Consider the following 25,805-nt stretch of genomic DNA (forward strand, 5'->3'; position numbering starts at 1 on the left):
GCGGTTTTAGTGCGTTTTTTTTGTGCAGAATTGATGCGGATTTTGTGCAGATTTTACCACTGCGGATTTCTATTAATGGAGGGGTGCAGAAACGCTGCAGAACCGCACAAAAGAAGTGACATGCACTTCTTTGAAATCCGCAGGGTTTCTGCGCAGATTTTTCTGCACCAGTACACATTGTACTGTTAATCACAGTGCGGATCTCCGTTTCTGCGCAGAAAAAAAACGCTGCAGATCTGCACTAAGTCTGCATCGTGTGCACACAGCCATACTCTTACATTAGTCGGTGGCGGTTGCTCTTAGTGGTGACTGTGGCTAGTCCTTTGTAGCCCTGGCCACCATGAGGAGTGTATACATGCAGTATACAAGGTAGTGGTGCCTATATACATCATGTAGTAGCACACAGGCTGCCTGCACTACTAATGTCTAGGGTTCCCTGTGTTGTGGTAGAAATCTCTGCTCGTCTTCACCCCATTCTGCTGTGTCTGTGCTCAGCACCTGCTCCCTCCCTTTCTGCCTGTGACCCCCATCCTCTTCCTCCTCCTCTTCAGTCACCGCTCCGGATCCTCTGCTGCTCCACTTCGCATTTTCGCATTTCTCAGTCACTTCCCTTTTGTTTGCTCCACATCTGTGCCCCTGAGCTTCTCCCTTCCCCCTCCTGCCGGCTTGCTGAAGGCTCGGAGAGGCACACACAAGGTGAGTGAGGGCTGCCATGCACCGGCTGTGCTCCTCCATCAGACTTGAGCAGGATCTGGAGCTAGGTGCAGACTCCTGAGGGATCAGAGGTGTGCAGCACTTGGCTCCATGGTCACAGCTTTCTGAGCCCTGCTGCACATATTGCTGCAGCTGTACAATTTGGCCTTGTGCCCACACGTGGGTTGTCCCCCCACTCCACTGACACCTGTGCAGGCATCCCTGTACTGTGAGGTTAGGAGGACTCTGGGGTGCATGGCTTGTATGCAGGGGTGATTCTAGGGGGGTATCTTTTTTTTTCTTCTTCCCCCTGCACATTGTGGGAGGGGGTCTCTTTGTTGGAGGGGGTGGGGGAGGGCCGACCTGCTAGTACAGTCCCAGCTCCAGAACAAAGACAAGCAGGGAGCTGTGTCCTGTCACTGATAATGAGCCATTAGTGTCTGTGCTGGGCCCTTGGTGTGTGTTGCTGGATGTGGGTATGTTTCTATGCACACAGTTGTATGTATATAGTTTGTGTTTATACATAGACAAAGTTTGTGTGGTGTGACTGTGAACTTTGTATATTCCGCCCAGCCGCTAATGGTTTATTTGTGTCATCACGTGTGCCGCTTGTGTTGCGTAAAGTGGCTACCATTGTTGCAATGTTGTATTTCTATTCTCGTTATTTTATACTAATGGTTGTTAACGGGCTAGTTACCATAATGGGTTTCTCCAATTGTTACGTAGATTGGCGTATATTGGGACCAATGCTTGTACAGATTTTTTTTTTTCCCCCCATCAGTCCTCCGCTGATTTTCTTTTTCGGTTGTGTTGACATATCCCTCCTTTTTTTTTGTAGGAAAAGTTTCAGGAAGTCCTGGTACAACCCCATCCTGGCGGATCACTAGAGCGTAGTGTTTCCAACTGCTTGAGTCACCATGAGCTGTCAGGGGGGAAAGGGGAATCACCAGAAGACACGCTCGCGCCTGCACCGAATATGTCCGCTGGGCTGGGAAAAGAAGAATTTTGGATTCTAGGAAGGTATTCCCTGTAAGGATCCCTTCTCACAGAGGTCCGCATCCAAATGAAGGGACATAAACTGTGGATCACTTTTAGAAGTTGGGTAACTTTGGTTCACAGGACTAGATAACCTTTGCCGCAGACGCCACTCAGCGTAGCCCCATGCCCTCGGCAAAACCAGTGTTTTAGAGATTTTAAGGCTTTTTAGAAAAATTTTGGTCCGGTGCTTATGGAGACCCAGCATGCCCCATTGCCTCACATGGGGACTCAAGACGTGTATGATTTTTCCGACAACGGGGAATCCCTCCGGAGGCTAAAATCAGTGGACTTGCCGGTGGAGACAGCGGTTATTGGCGGTGCACGAGGCTCTGTTGGAAGCGGTGGCAGTAATATGGAACTTTTGGAGCAGCCAACAAAGAAGAGGAAGCGTTGCGGGGTCTGTGTGCCGTGTCTGAGGAAAGAACCTTGCGGAGCCTGTCACAACTGTGTGAACCGGAATACCAGTCACCAGATCTGCAAAATGAGAAAATGCGAACAGCTGAAGAAGAAGCGAGTGGTGCCCATAAAAGTAGTAGAGGTGAGAGGTCGCAGCTCATTCTATTCTTTTTCATTGACCGTGGTGGGGCATTAGTGTCGCTCATGACAGTCTTGATCCTGTTGACGTGCAAAAGTTTTGTAATTGAAGCTGTAATAAATTCAATATTGATAAAACAACAAAAATCTTCTGTCCTTAGATAACTTCCAAAAAAAAAAACAGTAGTTCCCATACCGGGAGTCGAACCCGGGCCGCCTGGGTGAAAACCAGGAATCCTAACCGCTAGACCATATGGGAGCATGTTACTGAGCTTCAGCCTACAGTAGACAGTGCTGTGTGGTGTCCTCCGGAGACTTCTCAGATACGTTTCGGGGCACCACCAGAGCAGGGTTAAATGTCACTGTTACAGGAGAGCTGCAGATAACCTGTCACGCTCGCTACTGATACTCGCTTCCCAGCTGATGGCGCCTGCTTCTCATTGGTTCAACTTGTTTAGTGGGCGGGGTAGAGAACACTGGGGTTCATGTTTAAAGGTCCAGAGAAGTTCTTCTTGACACCCTCCGTTCAGTGATTCATACCGTTTGATCCTTTCCTTCCTAATGTATGAATTCTGGGCACTGTCAGGAATTCGGTCTCCTGGTCTATGTGCGCTGTTGCGCGGTTTAGACACTTGATCTGTTATTATACCGGAATGTATATTCATGTGAAACCATTGTGACAGATGCATTTCTATGGTCGCGGTGCAAGTAATTCTTTTAGATGTACATTTTTCATGTGCGTGTCCTATCTTTATTTTTATATAGCGCTAACTTTTTTTATATCCCTGTCTTTTATGCATAGAGCACATACACTTTATAAGTAATCTATGGAACTGTTCACATGTCCTTCTGCCTACCACGCGTCGTGGAAGACTTGTCCGTTTTTGGATCCAGGTCATTGATTAAAATTACCCATGTGAGTCTATGAAAATCACAGACCGCATACACCGGCATCCTTGTGCCCGATTTTAGCATTATAATGGGTAAAAAATAAGCTTTACAATTTTATTTTTAATCACGGACGGCCACTGATCAGATCTAAAACACTGATGAAAATCGGACAATTTTTGCTTACGAGAAAAATTGCTAATGTCTAAATAAGGCCTGAGGCTGAGTTCACACGGAGGACCCATCCCCCCCACCAATTCATACAAATGTCTGAATAGATTATGTCTGAGCTCTTAAATATATGCAGATATTTGTCTAGGATAGAAACTGCATAAATTTTTTTCTCTCCTGCCAAAATGGAGTTCCGCTGGCCTCCATCATGGAATTTACACTGTTTACTCGTCTTAACTGTGTCATAATTGAGATTCACTCACTAGGATCATTACCGTTGGAGCAAGAATGGCATTCTGGGTTGGAGTGTAGAAAATTTACTGTATGTAAATCTGATTTATGAGATTTTATCCCTCGGGTTCTGGTACAATGGGATGATGATGGCGGCAATCTGTTGACCCTGAATAGATAAAAGCCAGCTCCGTGTTGCGATGCTGTGGTATATGCTGGCGCTATATGAATAGATAATGGATAACATGCGGGATTGAAGACATCCCAAGTTCCGCTGTGCCGAGCCCTTACGATCGGCTGCATTTGTTTCTTACATTGTGCATTAGAGGAAAATGGTTTCTGTGTAAGTGGTATTTTAAATCCCTCTGACATGGCCATACTTGCTACTGATCTGCTCCCTCCTGTTATCTCCCGGCAGGGTCATAAATTTTCTCACATGGGTGGTATATGGGTGTGTGAAATAGGCTTTTCCCTCTCATCCCCTGACACCCACTCAGCTGATTCAATACGTTTATAGCACCTATTAGTACCTGCTCTTTTTTTCCTCCTGTGGTAGTCTGAATACTGGCGAACACCCTTCCTAAGAATTACATGGCATGCCTCCCTTTTGTGTATGGGGTTGTAAGAGACCGTGCGTCACCCTCCCCCGCTCCTTCACCCTCTTTCTACTCCTCCTTCTTGCCCCCACCTCACAGGGATTGATTCCTGACGTGTGGTATAGGCAACCATATCCTATGGCTGCCAGCTGGGTTTTTTAAACTCCCCCACCCCCACTGCCAGCAACATACTGCTCCTATTGTGTAGTCTGTTTAGACTTCTTTTCTGCTGCAGCATTATGATCAGGATCTGGCTGGATCACTAAACACACTGAAACCATCCCAGTCTTCACAGGGTTCTAGTTTTCTGTCATGGCCGCCTGCAGCTGCTTGCCCTTTTGCCCTCCAGACCGTGCAAATGACTACAAATGTATACCTGTGCCAGATGCCAAGAGGGCAAAGAGTATAGATAAGGACATCAGTTTGGATCTGCTTCAGTAAAATGATTTATGCCGTACAATTACCACAATGTATGTTCTGTCTTTAAGAAATGCTTACTTGAGTCTTCAAAATGAGTGGTGATCAAGGCCGTATTCTTCACAAATGATTCATGATCATCCGTTAATGCATTCAAAAGCTGCGATCGGCATCCATATTACTCATACCGTTTCGCCTCGGAGTATATGGCGATGGACTCTGTGGTCAAAAATTTGCAGCTTGTCGCATTTCGTCAGCGATCGGACTTCCACCTCTCATGCGCGTACCGGCGTCTTTAAATCCCTTTCTACGTTTCCCATGAATGGAGTGTTTTTACCTATGACGTTCACCGCTTTCCCACCATCCGACCCTACGCTGCTGCTTAACTAAACCAGCAGCTATGACTCATAAGCCTTCTAGTAGCAATGTCCTCGAGTTACCTTCCAGGGCAGTTTTCAGCCTCGGCCCACTAGGTTACGCTGTGGGAAATAGGCTCCGCTGCGAATAAGGAAGTAGTTCACTCTTCATTCTGTTCTGCGCCACCGATCTGCCCCCCGTCTCCTGAAGAGACATCTTACGGGACTCCAGCAAAGGAAATTCATCATCTCTGACGCTCCCGAATTTCATGTTTGGGGTTAAAATGACTTGTATTCGTTTTTCTCGTTCAGTTTGAAATAAGCCACTATTATATATAACCAGAGGAATGGGCAGAACAGGAGTTTTCCATGCAAGGAAGGTTAGTGGCCCGTCACGAAGAGCCAAGGGTGCTGAGGTAACTCTTGCTCCCTGGGCCTGATGCCTGAGTACACCCAGAGGCGTCCTCCTCTCTGCTCCATAAATAATATATGGTAGTTGTTGTCCTAGTTACAGATTTTGCAATAGGCCCCAAGAGGTTCAAGTTGCATTACTAAGAACTTCCATAGACCTCATTAGAAAACATGAAAATGTGGAATTTGGTCACATCAGCACCAAGACTTCAGGTTATTCCTGGTCCATTTTCAACTACTGTGGAAAGTTAAGATTACAAAGCTGCCTTTGCAAGCCTAAGAAACAAAAGAATTGGAAATCTGAGGAATGGAGAGACTGGGAGTACTCATGGATGGCTTTTGCCATCAAAAAGATCCCACTAAAGAATCATGGATTGTTAGAGTTGAAGGGACCTCCAGGGTCATCGTGTCCAACTCCCTGCTCAGTGCAGGATTCACTAAACTGATGTCTATCCAGTCCCTGTTTGACTTCCATGGAAGGAGAACTCGCCACCTCTTGTGGCAGTCTGTTCCACTCATTGATCATTCTCACTGTCGAAACGTTTTTCTAATATCTAATCTATAGCTTCTCCCATTCAGTTTCCCATTGCTTCTCGTGTTGGAATGAAACTGAAAGTGAGAAGAGATCTGTCACATGATTCATGCTGCTTAAACCATGGGCGGCATGAATCTGAAAACAATTTCTGCATTAAAAACATCTGTTCTACTCTGAAACGTTGAGTTTCTGAGAAAAATACAGTTGAAAATATGGCCAGAGATGATTTGACTAGTTCAAAAGACATGTTCCCGCCCTGACTTTTTCTCCATTTGCTCTTCTACACTGTTGACTTGTCCCCCCTTGGCCGCTGACTTTTCCGCACGGTCTCCATTTGTCCGTAAATAGGGTGAGACTTGTCAGTGACGTTGGGTGGGTAAGGGGGAAAAGACCGTCGAGAACATGCCTTTTGGACTAGTCGCATCATCACTGGCCCCATTGATGAAACACTGCAGCATTTCAGACTACAACATGGAAGTTTACAATGCAGAAGCCGGATTTATGCTGCACATGGTTTGGGGAGCATTAACGTTTTTGGGTAGTTCTCTGTAAATTCTAAACCAGAATGACCAGCAGACCGTTTCAGTGGATCGTTGGGAACCAGTTGACAATCAATATGCAAGCGTAATACCAGGAGAATGGATTTATCCATCCATTTCTTAGAGCCTATATAGAACACTATAGTGTTCAGTACATATATGGAACATTTTTAAATTAGTCTGCCCTTATATTCTCGTGATCACGTCCTTCAAGAAAGTTGATTTAATAGCGTATGCAGCTCATAATAAAATGTCACCTTTTACATTAACTATTGAAGAATTTCTCCCCTTAAAGGGAACATGTCCTGTCCTCAAATGCTATTACCTTTCAGAATAACCCTATATGGGCAGGTTAATGCTGTCCGGCCACCTAACTGAATGTGCGGCTAACGGGAGTTAATTAACTTAATTCATCCTGAGAGCCGCCGGCTTTCAGTCATAGGGGCGAGCACAACGCGGCTTAGGTCGCTGCTCCGTACATAGTGAGTGGCGGCTGTAAGCATGTCCCGGTGGCTGTAAGCTTGTTCTGCACATATGCGCTGCAGAGCAAGCTGACAAACAAAGTGACGGGGCATGCTTACTGCTGCTACTCACCGCATACGGAGCAGTGACTGTAGCCAAACCAGGTACACATCTATGACTGAAAACCGCTGCCTCCAAATAGCATTGCTTTCATAAGGCGGCCATTTCATTAACCTTATATCTGCAGGATAATAGTGTTTTGGGGGCACGATGGCTTTTCTTACTGGCGTGGTTAAACAATCATTTGGCAAATGGCTATCTCTTCGGATTTTCAATATAAATGAGTGCACACCTCATCTTGGTGTTCATAATTCAACAGGGGAGAAAAGAGAAAGCTGCTGTCAGACAGCTCTGTCGCCAGCTGTTTACAACTATAAACAAAAGTACCAGGCGTTGAAATTCCAAATACCTTATCCTTTAGATTTCCCTCCCCCCCCAAACCCCATCCCTCCCCGCCCCCCCCCCCCCCCCAACGCCACCACCACATGTCAAATGGTGCCCAAACGCATCAGATGGTTGGGGAGTCCTGCCGAAATTGGGGGATTCGGAAAACTTTCATCTATTGTGTATGCTGGGGGGGCTTTGGTTTAATGAATATGATCATGTATAGCATAGTATATAAAGTTGACACTTTTATTAGACTGTTAAAAAAAAAAAAATGCGTGAAAGGACGAAAATAATTTGCATCATCCTGTTTCAAAGCGATATCCTTGCAGACCAGCACAATCACCATATTCTTGTATTTGGATAACCATTGCTATCCATGTGAATAATACAAGAAAAATCTATATCTATTATCGGCGTATTTCAGCATCCTTTTAGGTTTAGTGTACCCTAAAACCTGCCAATTTTGCACTCCCTTGTGTTTCTAGGGTAAAATACACTGCTCAAAAAATAAAGGGAACACTTAAACAGAATATAACCTCAGCCTTTGTGCAAGGAGGAACAGGAGGAGCACTGGCAGAGCCCTGCATGACCTCCAGCAGGCCACAAATGTGCATGTGTCTGCACAAATGGTTAAGGTACCGTCACATTTAGCGACGCTCCAGCGATATAGACAACGATCGGACCTAAACTAGATCGCTGGAGCGTCGCTGTTAGGTCGCTGTAGAGATGTCAAACACAGCAACTCCAGAACAATGCAGGAGCGATCCAGCGACGTACTTATTGTTCTCGCTGGTTGTTAACTTTGTGAAAAAACATTGCTGGCATCGTTGCTTTTGCTGTCAAACATGACGAATGACTCCGACCTGATGACCAAATAAAGTTCTGGACTTTCAGCTACGACCAGCGATGTCACAGCAGGATCCTGATCGCTGTTGCGTGTCAAACACAACGAGATCGCTATCTAGGACGCTGCAACGTCACGGATCGTTGTCGTTCTCGTTGTAAAGTTGCTCAGTGTGAAGGTACCTTTAGAAACCGACTCCATGAGGATGGTCTGAGTGCCTGACGTCCACAGATGGGGGTTGTGCTCGCAGCCCAACACGTGCAGAATGCTTGGCATTTGCCACAGAACACCAGGATTGGCAAATTCGTCACTGGCGCCCTGTGCTCTCCACAAATGAAAGCAGGTTCACACTGAGCACATGTGACAGAGTCTGGAGATGCTGTGGAGTGCGGTCTGCTGCCTACAACATCCTTCAGCATGACCGGTTTGGCAGTGGTCAGTAATGGTGTGGGGTGGCATTTCTTTGGAGGGTCGCACAGCCCTCCATGCGCTCGCCAGAGGTAGCCTGACTGCCATTAGGTACCGAGATGAGATCCTCAGACCCCTTGTGAGACCATATGCTGGTGTGGTTGGCCCTGAGTTTCTCCTAATGTAGGACAATGCCAGACCTCATGGGGCTGTAGTGTGTCAGCAGTTCCTGCAAGATGATGGTATTGAAGCTATGGACTGGCCCGCCCGTTCCTCAGACCTGAATCAGATTGAACACATCTGGGACATCATGTCTCGCACCATCCACCAACGTCACGTTGCACCACAGACTGTCCAGGAGTCGGCGGATGCTTTAGTCCAGGTCTGGGAGGAGATCCCTCAGGAGACCATCCGCCGCCTCATCAGGAGCATGCCCAGGCATTGTAGGGAGGTCATACAGGCACATGGAGGCCACACACACTACTGAGCATCATTTCCTTGTCTTGAGGCAGTTCCACTGAAGTTGGATCAGCCTGTAACATCTCATTTTCCACTGTATTCCAACTGGAATACTTCATTCATTGATATTTAGGATGTGGGATTTTAGTGTTCCCTTTATTTTTTTGAGCAGTGTACTTCATTTCCACTGACTTCATTATATCGAAATATCTTAGTTTCCACCCTAAACGCCTAAGTATAATCAGTGAATAGACTCTTGGTTCCTTGCCTTTGTTAATAGTAATGAAGGACATTTTGGGTGTCTTTATAGATTGAAGGACACTTCTCGTGCTGCACAGCGTTACCTACAGAGCACTGTAACAATCAGGACAATGACCTCCTTGTGTGTTCTGCTGGTGGAGGGGCAGCAGATGACTAGCTGTGTGATGCACGAGGTTGGATTGAGAAGACGATGCTGCAAAATAGGACTGTTCCTCTAATTCCCTCTTCTTTAAGAATTGTCAGTACCTGTTTACTCCATATTGTCATGATGTGACAACTGTGACATAGTGATGTGTGCTTGCTGGAAGCACAGTTCTTTATTTCTTGTCTGGTTACATTTCAGTGCTAACCTAGCTTGGAAAGCAATAAGTTGTCATGGAGTCCCAAGCCAGTCAGATGTGGAGATGTCACGTGAAATGTTCCAATAGTAGGGGAGAATTGCTTAATCTATGGGTAGTTAATAAAGCTGACTGCAGTTCCCTGCACTGCTGGGTGGTAGAGCGCCACCTAGCTATGAAAGACCATGAAGGTGATACAGCTCTAAACCAGCCACTCCTCTCTTATCAGGATTAGGAACTGGGATGATAAAGTGATGGCACATCAACAGATATGCCATCATTTTGGAAGATGGAAAATCTTTAAATTACACTCTACTTCTTTTCAAGTTTTTTTTTTTTTTTTTTTTTTTTTTCCAGTGTGTTTCTAATGGCTCAGCCATTACCCTGGCAGAGCGGTTCAGGAGGGAACGTGATTATTCCAAACATGAACATCTGTTTCCTTTTACGCAATCTAAACTTTCTGCCCCAAGCTCCGTATTTTGGAAGTGGCTCAACGTTGTTTGGACTTGGGTGTAGTCGTGAGTGAGTGAAGGTGCTGAATAACTCCTAAAGTTGTGAAGTGACATTTGGCAAATGTTCTTCTATTTCCTTTGTTTAGGTTTTTAGCGCTAATAGTATGTATTTTATGTTTCTGGAAATACAGTCCAAAAATTATATTTCAGTTTGAAATCTTGTTGAGTACTCCTGGCTGAGATCAAGAGCTTTAGGTTAAAAATCTATTTTTTTGTACATGTATGTATTGGACAGAGCTGCTCTATTATATGTGGTTTTCACAAATTGATTTACTTCTCCATGCTAATGAAAGAAATAAAACACAACATTTGTAATGGTCACCTCTTCCTGAGCTCCATATGGCCTCCCGACGCCCAACAATTTAACATGTGGAGACTTCTCATTGCTACTTTAATGACCAAGATTGTGAAAGAAGCCACCCTATATAACTACTAGTCTAAAGGGAGCTAAAAAGGTATGCAATTTAGCATCTACTCCGAAAGCACGAATATCAGGACCCTCACAATAGGCATTGCAGTTGGCATGTGGTGCAATATCCTAGGATGCCCATATCCATTGGTGAGTAGTAATTGGTGATCAATGTGGGTGATGAAAAAATAGTAGCAATGAATATTTTCAAAGCTGCTAATTGGAAAATCTAATCTAATAGAGAAGAAAAGAAGGTGGTGAGGATCCAAAAATAACGATACACTTATGTCATGTACAGCTGCTAAATGTATTATTGAATGGGAGGAACCCAATCTCAGAATTACTAAAGGCCCTGTGGTTACATTGCCTACATTTGTTGTTAAAAGTAATTTTCCATTGAGTGTGTAGTAAGAATAAATTAGGAACTAGTTATGAACTTTGAAAAAACTCTCATTTTAGAAAGATCATCTATCTACAACCCTATAATCGATGTTGCATAGATTCTATTTGGAAATTCCAATTGATTTCGTCCTAGGGTTTGCAGGCTCCGTAAGTAATAACCTCACTACACTGCTCACTGCTGGTGTCAGAGTGGCATGCTACGGGAAGTGTTCCAGTAGAGGATAGCCGACAAAGATTTTGAGCACATGGCTAATTAGCGTAGAGAATAAAGCAGCCACTGCTCCCGGTGGATTCCACTGGGAAAGTTTATCCTCTGACACCAGTATAAATGGAGCACACAGCAGGCTTTTGGGCCCGTAAGAGTTAAGCAACTACTCCTGTAGGCAGGGTGCATGGCTTACGAAATTTCTATCTAATCTCAAAGCTTAATTTCAGAATTATTTGAACACGCTTTCCATAGGTTACCAATGCCAAATTCATGAAAATGAGGAATGAACGATCAGACGTGATATAACATTCATCTAGGGGTACTTCTCTAGTTCCTGTCATCTCTAGAAAACCGTCATGAACCAAATCCTCAGATATTTAGCTTCATTGTATTATGGGAGCTTATACCCTTGAGCGTTTTCTTACAATGGAACCATTCATCAATGTGTCGTTGTCTCGTGTTACTCTGAATAGAATTAATGAGTCTTTTTAAGAAACGTTAACATTTGCAGTCAAGTTAAGCCGTGGAACCAATGGAAAACATCCTTGCATGGCACCACTGTATGCTATTGGCAAATGTGTTGGAAGGAAGACTATAGGACAGTCCAGATTACGGTCATTGTAGATATATTGGTCCTGAAACTGTTGACTAAAGGTCTTGTCCACTTGAGAATAATCAAAGGTTTAGAATTTCATTGTATTAACAAATGTGTAATGATCATTAATGGGACTGTTGGCACAGACTGACTCTTCAAACCAAGTACAGGCGCTCCTCGCACCCTTTGCATGGCCAAATATTTAAATGCACCTTTGCACCTAGTTGTTTTCCTACTCTTCTTTGACAGCTCTGGCTTCATAGAGCCAGAGAACGGTGGAGATGGAGGGAAAACAAGTATCGGTAAGTGGGAATGTGCACTTAAAGGATTGGCCTTCCATGATGCACCGAGTGCTGACAGTGCCCCTTTAAATATGCTGACAGTCCCTTTTAAATTTAAGGGCCCAACTCTGGTTTCAGCAGCTCCACCACCTTGCTGCAAGAGAAGTGTCAGCATATCATCAGTGCCCTGTGTAAAAGGAGCTGGCTAATTGTATCATTTCTTTATCTATGCCAATGTATAGACTAAAGCTGGAGTCACACATAACGATATCGTTGCAACATCACGCTTTTGGTGACGTAGCAACGGTCCCGCTAACAATCTCGTTATGTGTGACAGCGACCAACAATCAGGCCCCTGCTGGGAGGTCGTTGGGGAATGATCAGGACCATTTTGTGGTCGCTGATCACCCGCCGTCAACGCTGGATCGGCGTGTGTGATGCCGATCCAGCGATGTGTTCACTCGTAACCAGGGTAAATATCGGGTTACTAAGCGCAGGGCCGGGCTTAGTAACCCGATATTTACCCTGGTTACCATTGTAAAAGTTAAAAAAACAAACAGTATATACTCACATTCTGATGTCTGTCACGTCCCCCGGCGTCCACAGGGTTAAAACTGCTTTCGGCAGGAGCGCTGCGAATGCACGCGCTCTGGCCGAGAGCTTCCCTGCACTGACTTTGTCAGCGCCGGCCGTAAAGCAAAGCACACGCTGTTACTGCCAGCGCTGACAAGTCAGTGCAGGGAAGCTCTCGGCGGCAGCAGCGCGTGCATTAGCAGCGCTCTTGCCGAAAGCAGTTTTAACCCTGTGGACGCCGGCAGGGGACGTGAGAGACATCAGAATGTGAGCATGTAGTGGTTTTTTTTTTTTTTACTTTTACAATGGTAACCAGGGTAAATATCGGGTTACTAAGCGTGGCCCTGCACTTAGTAACCCGATGTTTACCCTGGTTACCCGGGTGCTGCAGGGGGACTTCGGCATCATTGAAGACAGTTTCAACGATGCCGAAGTCGTTCCCCTGATCGTTGGTCGCTGGAGAGAGCTGTCTGTGGGACAGCTCCCCAGCGACCACACAACGACTTACCAACGATCACGGCCAGGTCGTATCGCTGGTCGTGATCGTTGGTAAGTCGTTTAGTGTGACTAAAGCTTAAGGCCACGTTCAGTATTTAGTCAGTATTTTACATCAGTATTTGTAAGCCAAAACCAGGAGTGAGTGAAAAATTCAGTGGTGGTGACGTGTTTCTATCAACTTTTCCTCTGATTGTCCCACTCCTGATTTTGGCTTACAAATTCTGATGTAAAATATTGACCAAATACTGAACGTGTGAACGTAGCCTTAGACGGGAGCTAGATTAGCCATTGAAATAAATTAGTGAGCAAGCAAGCTCATGTCAAGCACAGAACAGGTCACATGCCAGCACAGGAAATGCTGTCCTGTGTGGAACTACCAGAACCTAAATCCCACCAGTGTCAAGGTGTACCCAAATCGGGATGGTCCTGACCTCTGGTATTAAAACCTTTACGATGTGTCAACGTGAATAAGGGCCGAGCAGGACCACGTCCTGAATGTGGATACTCGGCAATGGGAAGTTATATAAACATAATGTCCAGGGCAAGGAATTATTGAACTTTGGTTATTTTTCCTGGAAACTTAGGAACTCTATAATACTTGTCTTTACTGATTAAAACCATAAAGAGGAAATGGTATATTTAAAAACTGGGCACAAAATCTAATCCTTGAGAGTCTGTAGTCAGCATAGAGAAGGGACAAAATGGAAATCCACCTGATTCTTTAATAGTACTGATCTGCATATAGTTACATGTGCACATCTCCTCTTCAAAATTTTCGTAAACTTGACCTGATATCGATGTAGTCAGTGTTGGGTGCTGTTGTGTATTCTTGAAAAGATAGATGTATGCTGCTGTCCAGAAAGTGTTGAGTCCTACTAACAGATCAAAACCTTGATCGATCAGTGATTTGTCATTTTCACTTATGTCCTTGTTACCCAGAGTGGAAATCTTCTTAACCAATTGAGAATGACACATCTTTAGGAAAGTCACTTGAAAGCTTTAGTGTTTGACCATCTCCAGCCCGGAAGTTCACGCACTGTTCCTGGTGTTTGTTTACCAGCAGCCGGCACATGATCGGTGCATCCAGTCATGGATGGCGGTCATGTGCTGTAATACTGGCTCTTAATTTCCAAGGAATTGTTTCAGTTTAAGTGTTCAAGCTTTGCTTGTAGTTGCTGTGACCTTCTGTTTCCTTCATATTAATGCAGTGTTTGGTATTACTGGGTAGAGAAGTACAACAATCAGTATAGCCAGCACTCTTGTGGTCACTCATAATTTTGGGGTGCATCTGATCAAGCATCTCTGTATTATCCATTTATTCTTATGGTGGATACACAGAAGAATAAAATTACAAAATGATTTTTCTGATCTGTTGGGTAAGAATGTGCTGTAAATATTTGTGGGGCGTATATCAAATACCCCTAGTGCACTGTTCTGTTTGATGCTTGTAGAATTCAGATGTAAAAAGTTTTGAAAAGTTACAAAAGTTTGGCACAATGAGAAGCTGCGCTAAAATTTTGCGAGTTATGGCGTTTTTTTGTATTTTTGCCCAACTCTGACACAGTGGGCAGAGCTGCGGTCGTAAATTGAGACCTTGATGACCTTGGCTGTCAAACTCATGGAAGCAAGGGGCTGGAATAAGATTTGTGGTGAGGAGCAAAGAGAGACAAGCACCACTTGTCAGATGCTCCTGATTCATTGAGGAATGTGCCTGTCCATGAATCAAGAGCATCTGACTCCAGCACACCCCCTCATTAAGACCAGTGTTAACAACTCTAATCTTGATAAATCGTGGCCTCAATGTTTTTTTTCCCCTTGCATTTAGGCCTGATGTGTTAATGTCCATACATAGATGTACGCCATCCAAATGTGCTAATCTTCTAATGGGGAAAAATAGGTTTGGATGTGTTTTAGGTATCTGGCAGTAGCTTATTTCTCTCCCACTGAAAATACATTGAACCAAGCCTGCATGTTAATGGGACAAATCTAGAAGAATGCTGTTGGCTGATCAAGCCAAGTACAGTTGACAGAAGTCTAGGGTGTATGACCATCTTTTGTCTGTGTCTAGCAAGTTAAACTAGGGAAATGGAGAAGATGTGGATGAAAGGGTTTCTCCATTTTTCATGTAGAAAGTTCGGACAGTTAATATTTTAGCTTCAGGCTTGAAACTGCCATTGACAATGCTAATGAAAGGTACAATTGGGGGACTCCTTTTTTTTTCTGGTCATCAGTCAAGGTTTAAGCTTTTGGACCACTACTGGTGACATTTTCTGAATAGACTGGATGGAGTAAAAAGTTGGCTACTCATCAACGTAATTTCAACAGGATTTTCTACAGATCTGATGTAAATCAGCATCTTTTGACTTTCCAACAACAGCAGATATTTTTATTTTTTTTTTTGGTGGGGGGAAGCAAATTGGTCATATTGAATTTCGGCATGTCCAATGCTTTTGTTTCTATTGCAGGTAAAGGGTATTGGCAATATTCTTTATATTTGTCCTTATAAATTAAGTCCATGCACGTTCAGAAGGCCATTGAAAAATCGGACCTGTCACGTTTGCACAGTTTGTTTAGTCTGGAAAGCACTTGGAACACGGGGGGACCTGAGAAGGAGTATGGACAAAAGTTTTTGAGGAAAATCATTGATGGGCACTAGGACATGGGCTATGATTGGTCTATGTGTTGTCTGTAAATCACATGGACAGCACAATGGAAATACACCCCTCTAAAACCCACCTAAGCCACGGCAGACAGACACACATGCATGTTTGTGGTCCAGTCGGGTTAAGGTGCGGTCTACCAAACAAGTGATCCTGTGTACAGCTGCCTTTGGATAAGTGTGCACTTAGGCTGAGGCTTTATTTAAAATTGCAGAAACCTAGAAGGGCAAGTGTCAGCAAGTAGCACATCAGCCAGGAATTGCTCATCTCTACACAAAGTAGACTTTCTAAGAAATTCTAAGTATCCACTGTTTACTTTTTTACTCTGTAAACTATATGTTTATTAGAGAGCTTGATGTGGATTATATTTTAACATTTCACTCAACTCCGTCTATAATAGTGCATCTACTGTAACAGGGATCTTATCAATGGCTGCCTTCTGCCTCACTTAAAGCGAACCTGTCATCAGTTTTCCCTTTATTAAACTGTTGTCAGTAAATTGTCTCCTAATTAGGATGGTAATGTGCTATTCTGTGTGCCCCTGCATCCTAGCATACCTCTAAAAGTGCTCTTTTATTCATTGGTCTCTTGCATGGTACTCGGTACAGAGTCATCCCTTGGGCATGTAAGGACCAACCTCAGCACCTGTAGTGACCTTGTTTGGCATTTGATGGGGCCGGATTAGCGAGCTCACACAAGGCACAGAGATTGGTCCATATACGCCCATAGGGCCGCTTGGTGTCAAATACCAAACAAAATGGCAATGAATAAAGATCCTTTTGTATGTCAAGATGCTGGAGAGCGCATGGAATGGATGGTTAGGAGGGACCTAATGTGCTGGCACCAGTTAGTAACTGTAACCGGATGACCGGTTCCTTTTAAAGACTATATACAACTATAGACGTATCTGCATTCGGGGCTCTATAAAGGAGGCCAGATATTTTACTTTGGCTCATATTGGTGGATTCACTTAAGTGGAGAAATCTGTATCAAAGATCTTGAACGTGATTAAACAAAGTATATCTGTGAAGACCTACTACATGAAAAGCACTATTACCTATTTTGAATATTTGGTTGATACCTGAATGAGTCCATATACATTCATTAGCTGCCAGCACAAAAGGAGACTGTTGAAACTCAACCTGTTGGAATCCTGAGGGTCATGACGACTTTTACTAGTGGTGGGGAAAGCGTTTACATTAACAGTTTAACATTTGGGCAGTTGGGTTTGGGGGGTAAAAAGGATAAGGTTTGCCAAAAAAGATGAATAAAGGCAACTGGCCCATGGTGAGAGGTGGTTGGATCTTATTATGCAGAAAGTGTACAGGGGTCATAGATTTTCTGAAATATTATGGCTGTTAGCTTTTCCTTGACTGTAAAGAAATTCAACATTCCCCTGAGATTAGAGAAGTCCATGCTAAGTTGGACATGCCAGACAGACATGGACAATTATTTTCTGTAACTAGAAAGTAGGGTGTGCTTTCTATCAAGGTCTTACGGGCATTACTCTAAAGTCCTGCAATTTCAACTCTTGCTCTCTTCATAGAGCCACACATAACCGCACTTTCATGTGTATGATGGAGTTTCGAAAGATGGCTTTTGGCCAGAAGTGAACTCCTGCTATGGTGTATGGGCATGTTTACTCTGGGTGACTCCCTGGTAGACTCGAGTCCACAGCTGGCAGGGTTTGGGACAGGCTTATCAGGTGTGGTATGTGTTACCCCTATCAGGGCATCAGTTCACATGTTTTAAATTTCACTTAATTGAAATCCAAACTCGCATGTTAGGAGGACTTTCTGCAATGTTACCTATTCAGCGGCAGAGGTCATACATGGCGAATGATTTCCAAGGCAAGCCCTTCAATAGGTTTCAGAAAAATGTTTCTTGTGTCCCTTTTTTCTTTTTTACAGTTGTAGTTGTTGCTTGAGAAATCCGACCCACTACTTCATCATGATCTCTTACTACCGAATAAATTCTTAAAGCGGTCGTGCTCTTGCATATGTTGATACTAGCGAAAGTTCTTACCACGTTCCTGCATCGCTCCTTTAAAGAAACCGGCGCACACAATTCATATGCATGAAACGTTACAAGCAGGTTCCATTTTAGACTTTGGTTCATTTTAGGTCATCCCGACTTTCTCGTTCAGTTTCATATTGATAAAAGTCTGGAGTGTGTGTAGCCGATCTTCCGGAGACTATTCATTTACGGTATGTGGAAAGCGTGCCAGCGAACACATGGCCACAAGTCTATATTTTTGGCTTCCTGGAGAAGATGGTGCTTCTTGTCTAACACACCCAGAACATCCTTTTGCAGAGGGGTTTCCTGTTTTTTATTCTCGTTTTTCTTAATATATGGCTTAACCCTGTAAACGCCATGCTGTCAGAATTGGCAGTTCACAGGTTACATACTTCCGCAGTTTAAAGAGCTTGCTCTGCCTGAGAGTTTAAGGCTTGGTCGCGCCACCCACAAAAGTTAACTCTTTTAGTAGCGAATTGGCGTCTCCTGCTTCCAGAAGAAAGTTTTATAGTGAGGATAGCCTCATTTCTACAGTCTAGTCTGGTCTATCAACTCCTTCGCATCGCTTTTGTCATACTGTAGAATGTAAGCCCGCAAGGGCAGAGTCCTCTTCCCTCTGTACCAGTCTGTCATTGTTAGTTTTGTTTACTGTAAGTGATATTTGTATTTTGATGTAACCCCGTCTAATGTATAGCACCATGGAATTAATGGTGCTATATAAATAAATAATAATAATACCGTTAACTCCCATAAAAGTTATATGGTTTATCTCACTGCTTTATTCTGGGTAAGTGTAGTAGATGGAAGCGGTGCATGAGTAGGATTTTGGTAAAATTGTCAAGGTGCGGTGACGGCTACGGATGGGTTATGCCCATAGATATAGCGTGTGCCATGTACATATCCGTGTAGTGTTGCACCATGACATTACTGAATAAGGCAAATGGTATACCGGTAATCACTTGTGTAAGTGCAAATCCTATGATATGAAAAAGGATACTTTTGGCGTTAAAGGCACAACATATTCTGCACGTACGTGCACAAGAGCCCAAACTGATGTCTGTAGCTAAAAAACCCATTTGACAGCTCCGTCATTCATTCCTTGTAGTCCAGTCCGCAGATTCCAGCAGCCTCGAATTGCTGGGAGAGAAACCACATGGTCTGCTTGCCCTGTTAAGATCTGAAAAAAAATCCAGCATTACAGCACCCAGCCCCCACCCACTCCCCACCCTCTATGTGCCTTGGTCTCCCTACTACTGCAAGTGAGGGAGGGAGCATGTCACATATCATGTGTTGGGGGTAGGAGAGGTACTAAGAACTCTGTCTTATGATAATGATCCCAGTGTCTGGCAGAAGAGAGAGGGAGGGAGTTCATAAAAAAAAAAGCCAATGCACCAGTGTCTTTATAGGAGCAGACCTAAAATGGCTGCTGGTAATCATCCGTGTTTTCTATACTGACGCCAGATCCTTTAAAACAAAAGGTTATTGTTTTGTCCGTCGTTCACATTTGCCAAGGACGCCTAGAGATCGTGGTTTGGGTTAGCCGGCTAAACCTATCATTTAAATATCATTGCAGCCGGCACCCAGCCAAGGATCCCTTCTCCCAGACGCAGTGTGTGAGGGGTACGACATCTCGCCTGTGATACCACAACATGCCTGGACCAAACTTTACATAATTTTTATTTATGTATTTTTTAAATTATTATTATTTTTCTTTACAGGTTGTAAAGGACAGCTCCAAAATACCACCGAATGGGCAAGTGCCGACTGTGACGGTAAGTACAGGTTAACCCCTTCATTCACATCTTGCATGTTCACGTTACAGAATATGTCTAACGACAAACTGATCCTAAAGGTTGTAGAGATCTATTGTTAAGAATATATAATGTGTACAGTGACTTGGTGGTAAAGGAAAAGGGGGGGTGTCATTACCTTTTGCATTTAATGTTTCACTTTCTACTGTCTGCATATTGGGGTTTATTTTGTATTTGTACAAGGTTTTTAAACTCGTTGTTGAAAAAGGGAAGTGTGTGTTGTGTCTGTGCCAAGTAGGCTGGAATGTGTGTCCCTTTAACTGTGGCGTGACGTTCGGTGTCTATCGTGAACACGTGTTGTGTGAGCGGTCCGTATCCACTTATGCAAAAGTTTTAAACAAAATGGTAAAACGGCGAGTTTGGGGTTTTCCCTGTTTGAGGAAAAAAATTGCTTTTAAAGCGTCATGGGTGGGATTCTGCTTTTCAGATTATCACCCGTGCCGCCTCCTAGAATATGCAATGTTGACTCGGCATTGTGCATGCTATCGCTGATCGCGCCTGCTCATATTTGCAGAATTGGTGGTTACCCCTCTGTTTGCATTACATGTGGAGCTCCACTCACAAACAGAGCGGGACAAGTAGCGCCAGGTAGAATTCCATTCATCTCTATGATTACTCTACTATTTGCTCACGCATACCGCTCATTACTTCATCACGCCTTTACCTCACAGCACCCCTGTAAGGACTACACATCAGTTACTTTCCTGTACTATACTTTTATGTCTCCGATCTGATGGCGGTATTCGATACTGGGCACAGTTAATGGCAAAAACTAAGTACCCTATGAATATATGACCAAGCCAAGAGCGTTCACTGGACCGTAAATCTATGCGGGTTGTAACCGCGTATGTCACGTTGACACCGGGGAGTCTGTTTTCACTTTCAGCTGCGAGTAGTTGTGGTTTATGTGTAGTAGTATATATAGTACAGGAAGAGCGTAAAAGAGGGGCACATATATGAATCGCATGCCGAGGCAAACCTTCCATGAGATCGTAGCCAGACTACAGGACTACATTCGCTCATGGCTTGCTTCGTGGCACATATAATAGAATCCTCACCGCTAGGGATTAAATACCCTGCCGACATGTGTAAGGGGTTAATGCCTTCAACAGGTGGCACCAGAAATAGGCCGAACATTTAAAATTAGCTGTAGCGCATACCTGTTTGCTGCTTTTCCCTTCCGTGCGGAAACCACGGGGCCTCATCTTCTTTCTAGGAAACCTCTCCTCACCGCCCCTCTCCTGGCAGGCACATCTCGCTTTCCTCGTCTCTGGCGGAGTCATAGATCCCCAAGTCACGTGTCTCTTTAGTTTACAAACATTACATCCCTCACACGTCACATCGTCGGAGAACACGCATTTCCCGCTTGCACACATTTACTGTAGGAACAAAACTATGACCGCCTGCAGAATGAGCTCCACCGCTTGCGAAAAGATAATAGCTGAGAAAAAGTTGTGTCGCTGCAGCGTCCACGGCGTTATGCAACGTACCGGTATAATCAATAGTGCTCTCCGCAAGTCAGGGGAGCGACGCGCCGACATTTAGGCTCCTATCTGGCCTTTGTGCTGTACAGGATGGAAATGATAATGTTAATACCATTTCTTACGTTGCGCTACTAAAACTACGCCTTGGTCTCATTTATATGCTTTGCACTTGACTTTAACCGTTTAAGGTCAGAAATTGCAGGAAGGGGCAAATACCACAATTTCCTGTAAGTGCCAAATCGAATAAATCGAATGCATAATTGTTTTGTTAGCGTATTGTCTAGTTTCTACTGTATAGGAAAATAGTAGAACAATCTTGCATTGCTATTCCTTTGTTACTCGATCCGACTTTGTAAATAGAATATTAGAAACCAATATCGAACTGGGTTCCTTGGGCCCACTCTGTGACCATACAGAACATGTGTACACCCCTGATAAATTACCAATAAAGTGGATTGAGATATTCATGAATTGTCCCACAAAGAATTGACTCTAATTGCAACTGGCTCTAAATTCAGCTCCAACTGGGGTTGTCTACTGACTTTGCGGGATCGTTATACTTGGTCTCAATGTCGGCCTAGCCTATTCTCTTCCTCCACTAGGAAGGTGCAGCAGTTGTGTCTCTAGGGCTGGGAAAACACAGCAACTGTCTCACTGCTTAGTACGGTCTATAGCACAGGACGAGTCTGAACAGCACCAAGGTGTCTACACCTTCATGCAGATGCCTAATGGCAAATAATGAGCCATTTGACCCCACCTCTGAGATGCAAGGATATGAAAAGTCAGGTAGTTGTGCTCCGTCTTCTGCTGCCAAGTATTAATCTGTGAAAGGGACAGTTACAGAAAAGGTCACACCATATTCGTACATTTATTATATTGACGACTTTAAAAAAGAAAAAAAAATTAATACATAATCCTGAAAGATCTGTTTTATTTTTCTCCCATTCGATGGTAGTGTTCTTACCTCTTGAATGTGGTTTTTTTTTTTACCTCTTCTAAAACTGGAGTTGTAACATACTCCAGTATCTTACATATATTCTTTCTACACACCTCAACATTAAAATTGCAACTCCAAGAAGAAAAAGTCAAGGCATTGTGGAACTCTCAGTATGGATAGATTTGTTAATAATAATATGCAAGTCAAGAGAAAATTGTGTCACAGTTTTCAAGTAAGTGAGTGTCACGTTCAGAAATCCCTGCACTTGCACATATTGACTGCTATTAATGAGGTTATTTAATGGTTGTCTGAGGAATGGTCTGCCATGCTGAATGCACATGGGCGTGCAAATCCTCAAAATCTAGTGTTGACTGCTTCCATTGCAATTGCTAACTAAGGATGTCCAAGATGGGCTCAATGGGAGACAAGTGAAGATGCTGAAGGCCATGGTAGCACATTTTGGCCATGCATGCTGCTCACAGTAGCATGAGCAACAGAAGGCCTCGTGCTATGGTGAAATATGGCTCCTGGGACACTATCATGTTCTCACATGAAAGCCTTTTTATGGTGTTGCCTATGTGATCCAATGTACAGCATTATGTCTAAGACATAAATGGAACTCCTCACTGAAGAGAATACACCTCTACTGCCATGTTGCCGTGAACCAAGCTAACCTTTGAGAGCTGTGGCGCGTGTTCAATGGCACACCTGTAGCTGGACGTTTTGTCTCTTGTCTAATGTCATGCAAACGCCTTCTGATGGTTTGTTTGTACATTGTTTGACGCCTTTGGAATGGTAAGTGACATCTAATTTCACTTGCACTACATAATGAATCACTACACGATATTCTTTGAATCTGAGGAGACAGCTTGGGCAACGCCATGAAGAGGCCTTCATGAGGGAACATCACACCAGTCCTACTTCGGGGATAATCGTGTAGGGTAACATAATATATGGTACTAGGACCCCTCTAGTCTTCGCTCCAGGTATACTTACAACTCCGTGTAACTTTGAATTTCTTGTGGAACTGGTGTTAAGGCCATTTCTCCAAACTGTCCCAAGAGACATTTTTCAACACAACACGAGGCCACATGTTGCTTGTGCTACTGTGAGCAGCCTGCATGGTCTAAATATTCTACCATGGCGTGCAATGTTTCTGGAGTTGTCTAAAGAAGAGGTAAATGGGATCTTCTCTCAGTTGGAAACTTTGCCATTTTTCTACTGCTTACAAAAATTACTTAAAGGGAACCAGTCATGTCATTTTTAGCATCTAAATTGTCCTCATTGCATCACTAATAAGTTTTTTCATTAAAACTGCGCTATAATCATGTGCAAAAAACACATTATATAGTTAGATTGTACCTGCTCATTTAGTCATAGAGGTGTACTTCATTTCGTTCAGTCATGGTTGTCGCCGCCCATGCAATTTGAATGATGTTCCCAGGGTTGCGCCAACGTCACTTGAAACCGCTTTGAAATCCCGTGCTTGCGCATTGTGTATCGTGGAGGAGCGCATGTGCCGTGATGAGCAGGTTTCCAAGCGAGTTTCCCCGCTCGACACTGTGCAAATGGGGCACCATGATACACTGCTGAAACTCAGGATTGCAAGGCGGATAAGAGGGATGTCGTCACAACCCCGGAAACATCATTCAAATTGCATGGGCCGCGACAACCGTGCCTGAACAAAATGAAGCACACATCCCTATGACTAAATGAGCAGGTACGATCTAGCTATATAAAGTTCTTTTTGCACATAATTATAGCGCCATTTTTAATAAAAAAACATGTTCGTGATGCACATTGCATTAATAACAACGCACTGGGGACAGTTTAGATGCTAAAAATGACGTACCAGGTTCCTTTTAAGTTATCCATATACCCTATTAAATGACTGCTGATTGGCTGGTATATTGCTGATTGTCTGTTTTTTTTAACGGCTACAGTTGACAGGTATAAGGGCAGCTTAGGACACACCTGGAAGTGGCCTATCTTCTTTTGAGAATAATGGATTGACCATGTTTAAATCCAACTTGTCCCAATTTTCTTTTCTCCACAATCTGCTGCACAGAAACATTAGATCACCACCATATACAATAGGTGGTCAGACAGTTTTGTTGAAATTGTCAAGTTTGGCTGATATTCATGTAATGTCTACAGCCATGTTTACTTTGTCAAGAATTGTTCTATATCCAGCAAGAGTTTCACTGCTTCAATAATGAAGTTGGGTCTTCTTAACTTGACCATAATGTGAATGTGGCCACATGTTATCATCTTCATGGCCACAAGAGACTCTACTAGGCTCTACTGAACCAAGCTTCTTCTAATTGATAGGAAAGTATTCTTCTCACTTGGTGGCAAGACTGGCAAAGCGGTTTACAATGGCGCTCTTGGGTTTTTAACAAGAGTGGAGTGATACGTTAATTCACAGTACATTTTTCATGTTAAGAAAATGCTGGAAAGAATCCTAGATAAGGATGGTGTATTCTTCACACTTCCCAATCTCACCCATCTTATGTTTTACGAACTAAGGATCTTTCTGAAAATAGGAAGAAGGGGCTCAAGTCATCTTGTATCTCAATCTGAAGGACTTGTTGTCATTCACTTATGTTGTGATTGTTTTCATTTTGGGCAACACCATATCACATACCACAAATGACCAATCAGTCTCTGGCTTCGTGTATAATTTGATGATGGATTACTTTCTATTAGTGCCACAATGTCAAGTAGCTGCTCTATCCCAGGTCTCAGCTGATTTTCTGCAGATTTTCTGCAAATCTTCTGCTTGACACCAAAACAGCATTTTTTGCTCATGACCATAGCTAAGCCAGCCCCATTCTCTATTTTTTGGAGTGACTGATGAGGGCAGTGACTTAGTTATTGAAGCAAGCAGTCAGCACTCAGCCCCCCTTTCCTTTACACACTTCTCAGGAAATGCTGTCCTGTGTCAAGCGCGGAATCGGAAGCATGTGGTTAGGACTTTAGAAAAGCGAATTTACTATTTTAAAGGTGATTTTTGTTCTTTTTTTGCCTGGAAAACTGTTTAAAATCTCATTCTAGATCAGCTGGCTTTTAAAGAGAAGACAGCTGAAGAGCACAGATCATGCATGCGCTCGCAGCACAGGTAGACCTGCCCAACCGGTCTGTATGAACAGGTGTGGCTCCGTAGGGGGAGAGCAAGTTCATTTAAAGAGACAAAGAGAATTTATAGGCGGTCACACCTTAAAGTTTAGTATTCTCGAAGGCAAAATAAAACATTGGCAAAGCTATGTCAAGGTAATCCTATGGCCTGGGCTAGTTGAGCATCCTGTAACGCAGTTTTCTGAGCAGGTGGAGTGGCTGCAGGGCAGGAGGCTGATGTATGAATATCGAGTCCATCACAAAAGACATTTGCTGACTAGCCATATCTCTAGGAGAGCAAAGGTTGCTGGCTTTGTTTTTCTCTTTCTTCCTTGTGGTAGAATGGTGACTTTATTGAGGTTTTATGGTCCTGGGTAGAAAGGTGCATACATGGATTTGTGTATTTCTTCATTATTATGTTATATACACTAATGTTTTACAGCTAAACATATCCATGCACAATGACAATCTGTCTTCTGTATATATGGAGAGTAAAGCCTTAGAATACCGTTGTTCTCTTGAGATAGCCCTTGGTTGTTAACCATCCATTACATTAAACATGAAGCCTAATATTGTGTAGGATCCCATCTTTTGACATAAAGATGTAAGAGACAACACCTTAAACTGTCTTGTTCCGCCTCATTCATACGTCCATGTCAATTTATACATTCGTG

The 25,805-nt window shown here is 43.6% G+C and overlaps 1 protein-coding gene and 1 non-coding gene across 3 annotated transcripts in view; one reads left to right on the top strand and one right to left on the bottom strand.

The window, feature by feature from the left end:
• Nucleotides 1-637: 637 nt before the first annotated feature.
• The window catches only part of TET3 (tet methylcytosine dioxygenase 3), a 101,207-nt gene continuing 76,039 nt past the window's right edge, over nucleotides 638-25,805 (top strand). Inside the window, exons 1-3 of one of the 2 annotated variants that reach the window (XM_069766514.1) lie at nucleotides 638-696; nucleotides 1,532-2,269; nucleotides 19,501-19,554. In XM_069766514.1, the coding sequence (XP_069622615.1) occupies nucleotides 1,922-2,269; nucleotides 19,501-19,554 (402 nt within the window). In that variant the 5' untranslated portion in view covers nucleotides 638-696; nucleotides 1,532-1,921. Of the gene's footprint in view, nucleotides 697-1,531; nucleotides 2,270-19,120; nucleotides 19,403-19,500; nucleotides 19,555-25,805 lie in introns of those variants that run through there. The other variant, XM_069766515.1, reaches the window with a different exon arrangement.
• TRNAE-UUC (transfer RNA glutamic acid (anticodon UUC)) lies at nucleotides 2,453-2,524 on the bottom strand. Its single transcript has one exon. It is a non-coding gene; the product is annotated as a tRNA-Glu (tRNA).

The sequence above is a fragment of the Ranitomeya imitator genome, chromosome 4, assembly GCF_032444005.1.
Source record: "Ranitomeya imitator isolate aRanImi1 chromosome 4, aRanImi1.pri, whole genome shotgun sequence".
NCBI classification, from domain to species: domain Eukaryota; kingdom Metazoa; phylum Chordata; class Amphibia; order Anura; family Dendrobatidae; genus Ranitomeya; species Ranitomeya imitator.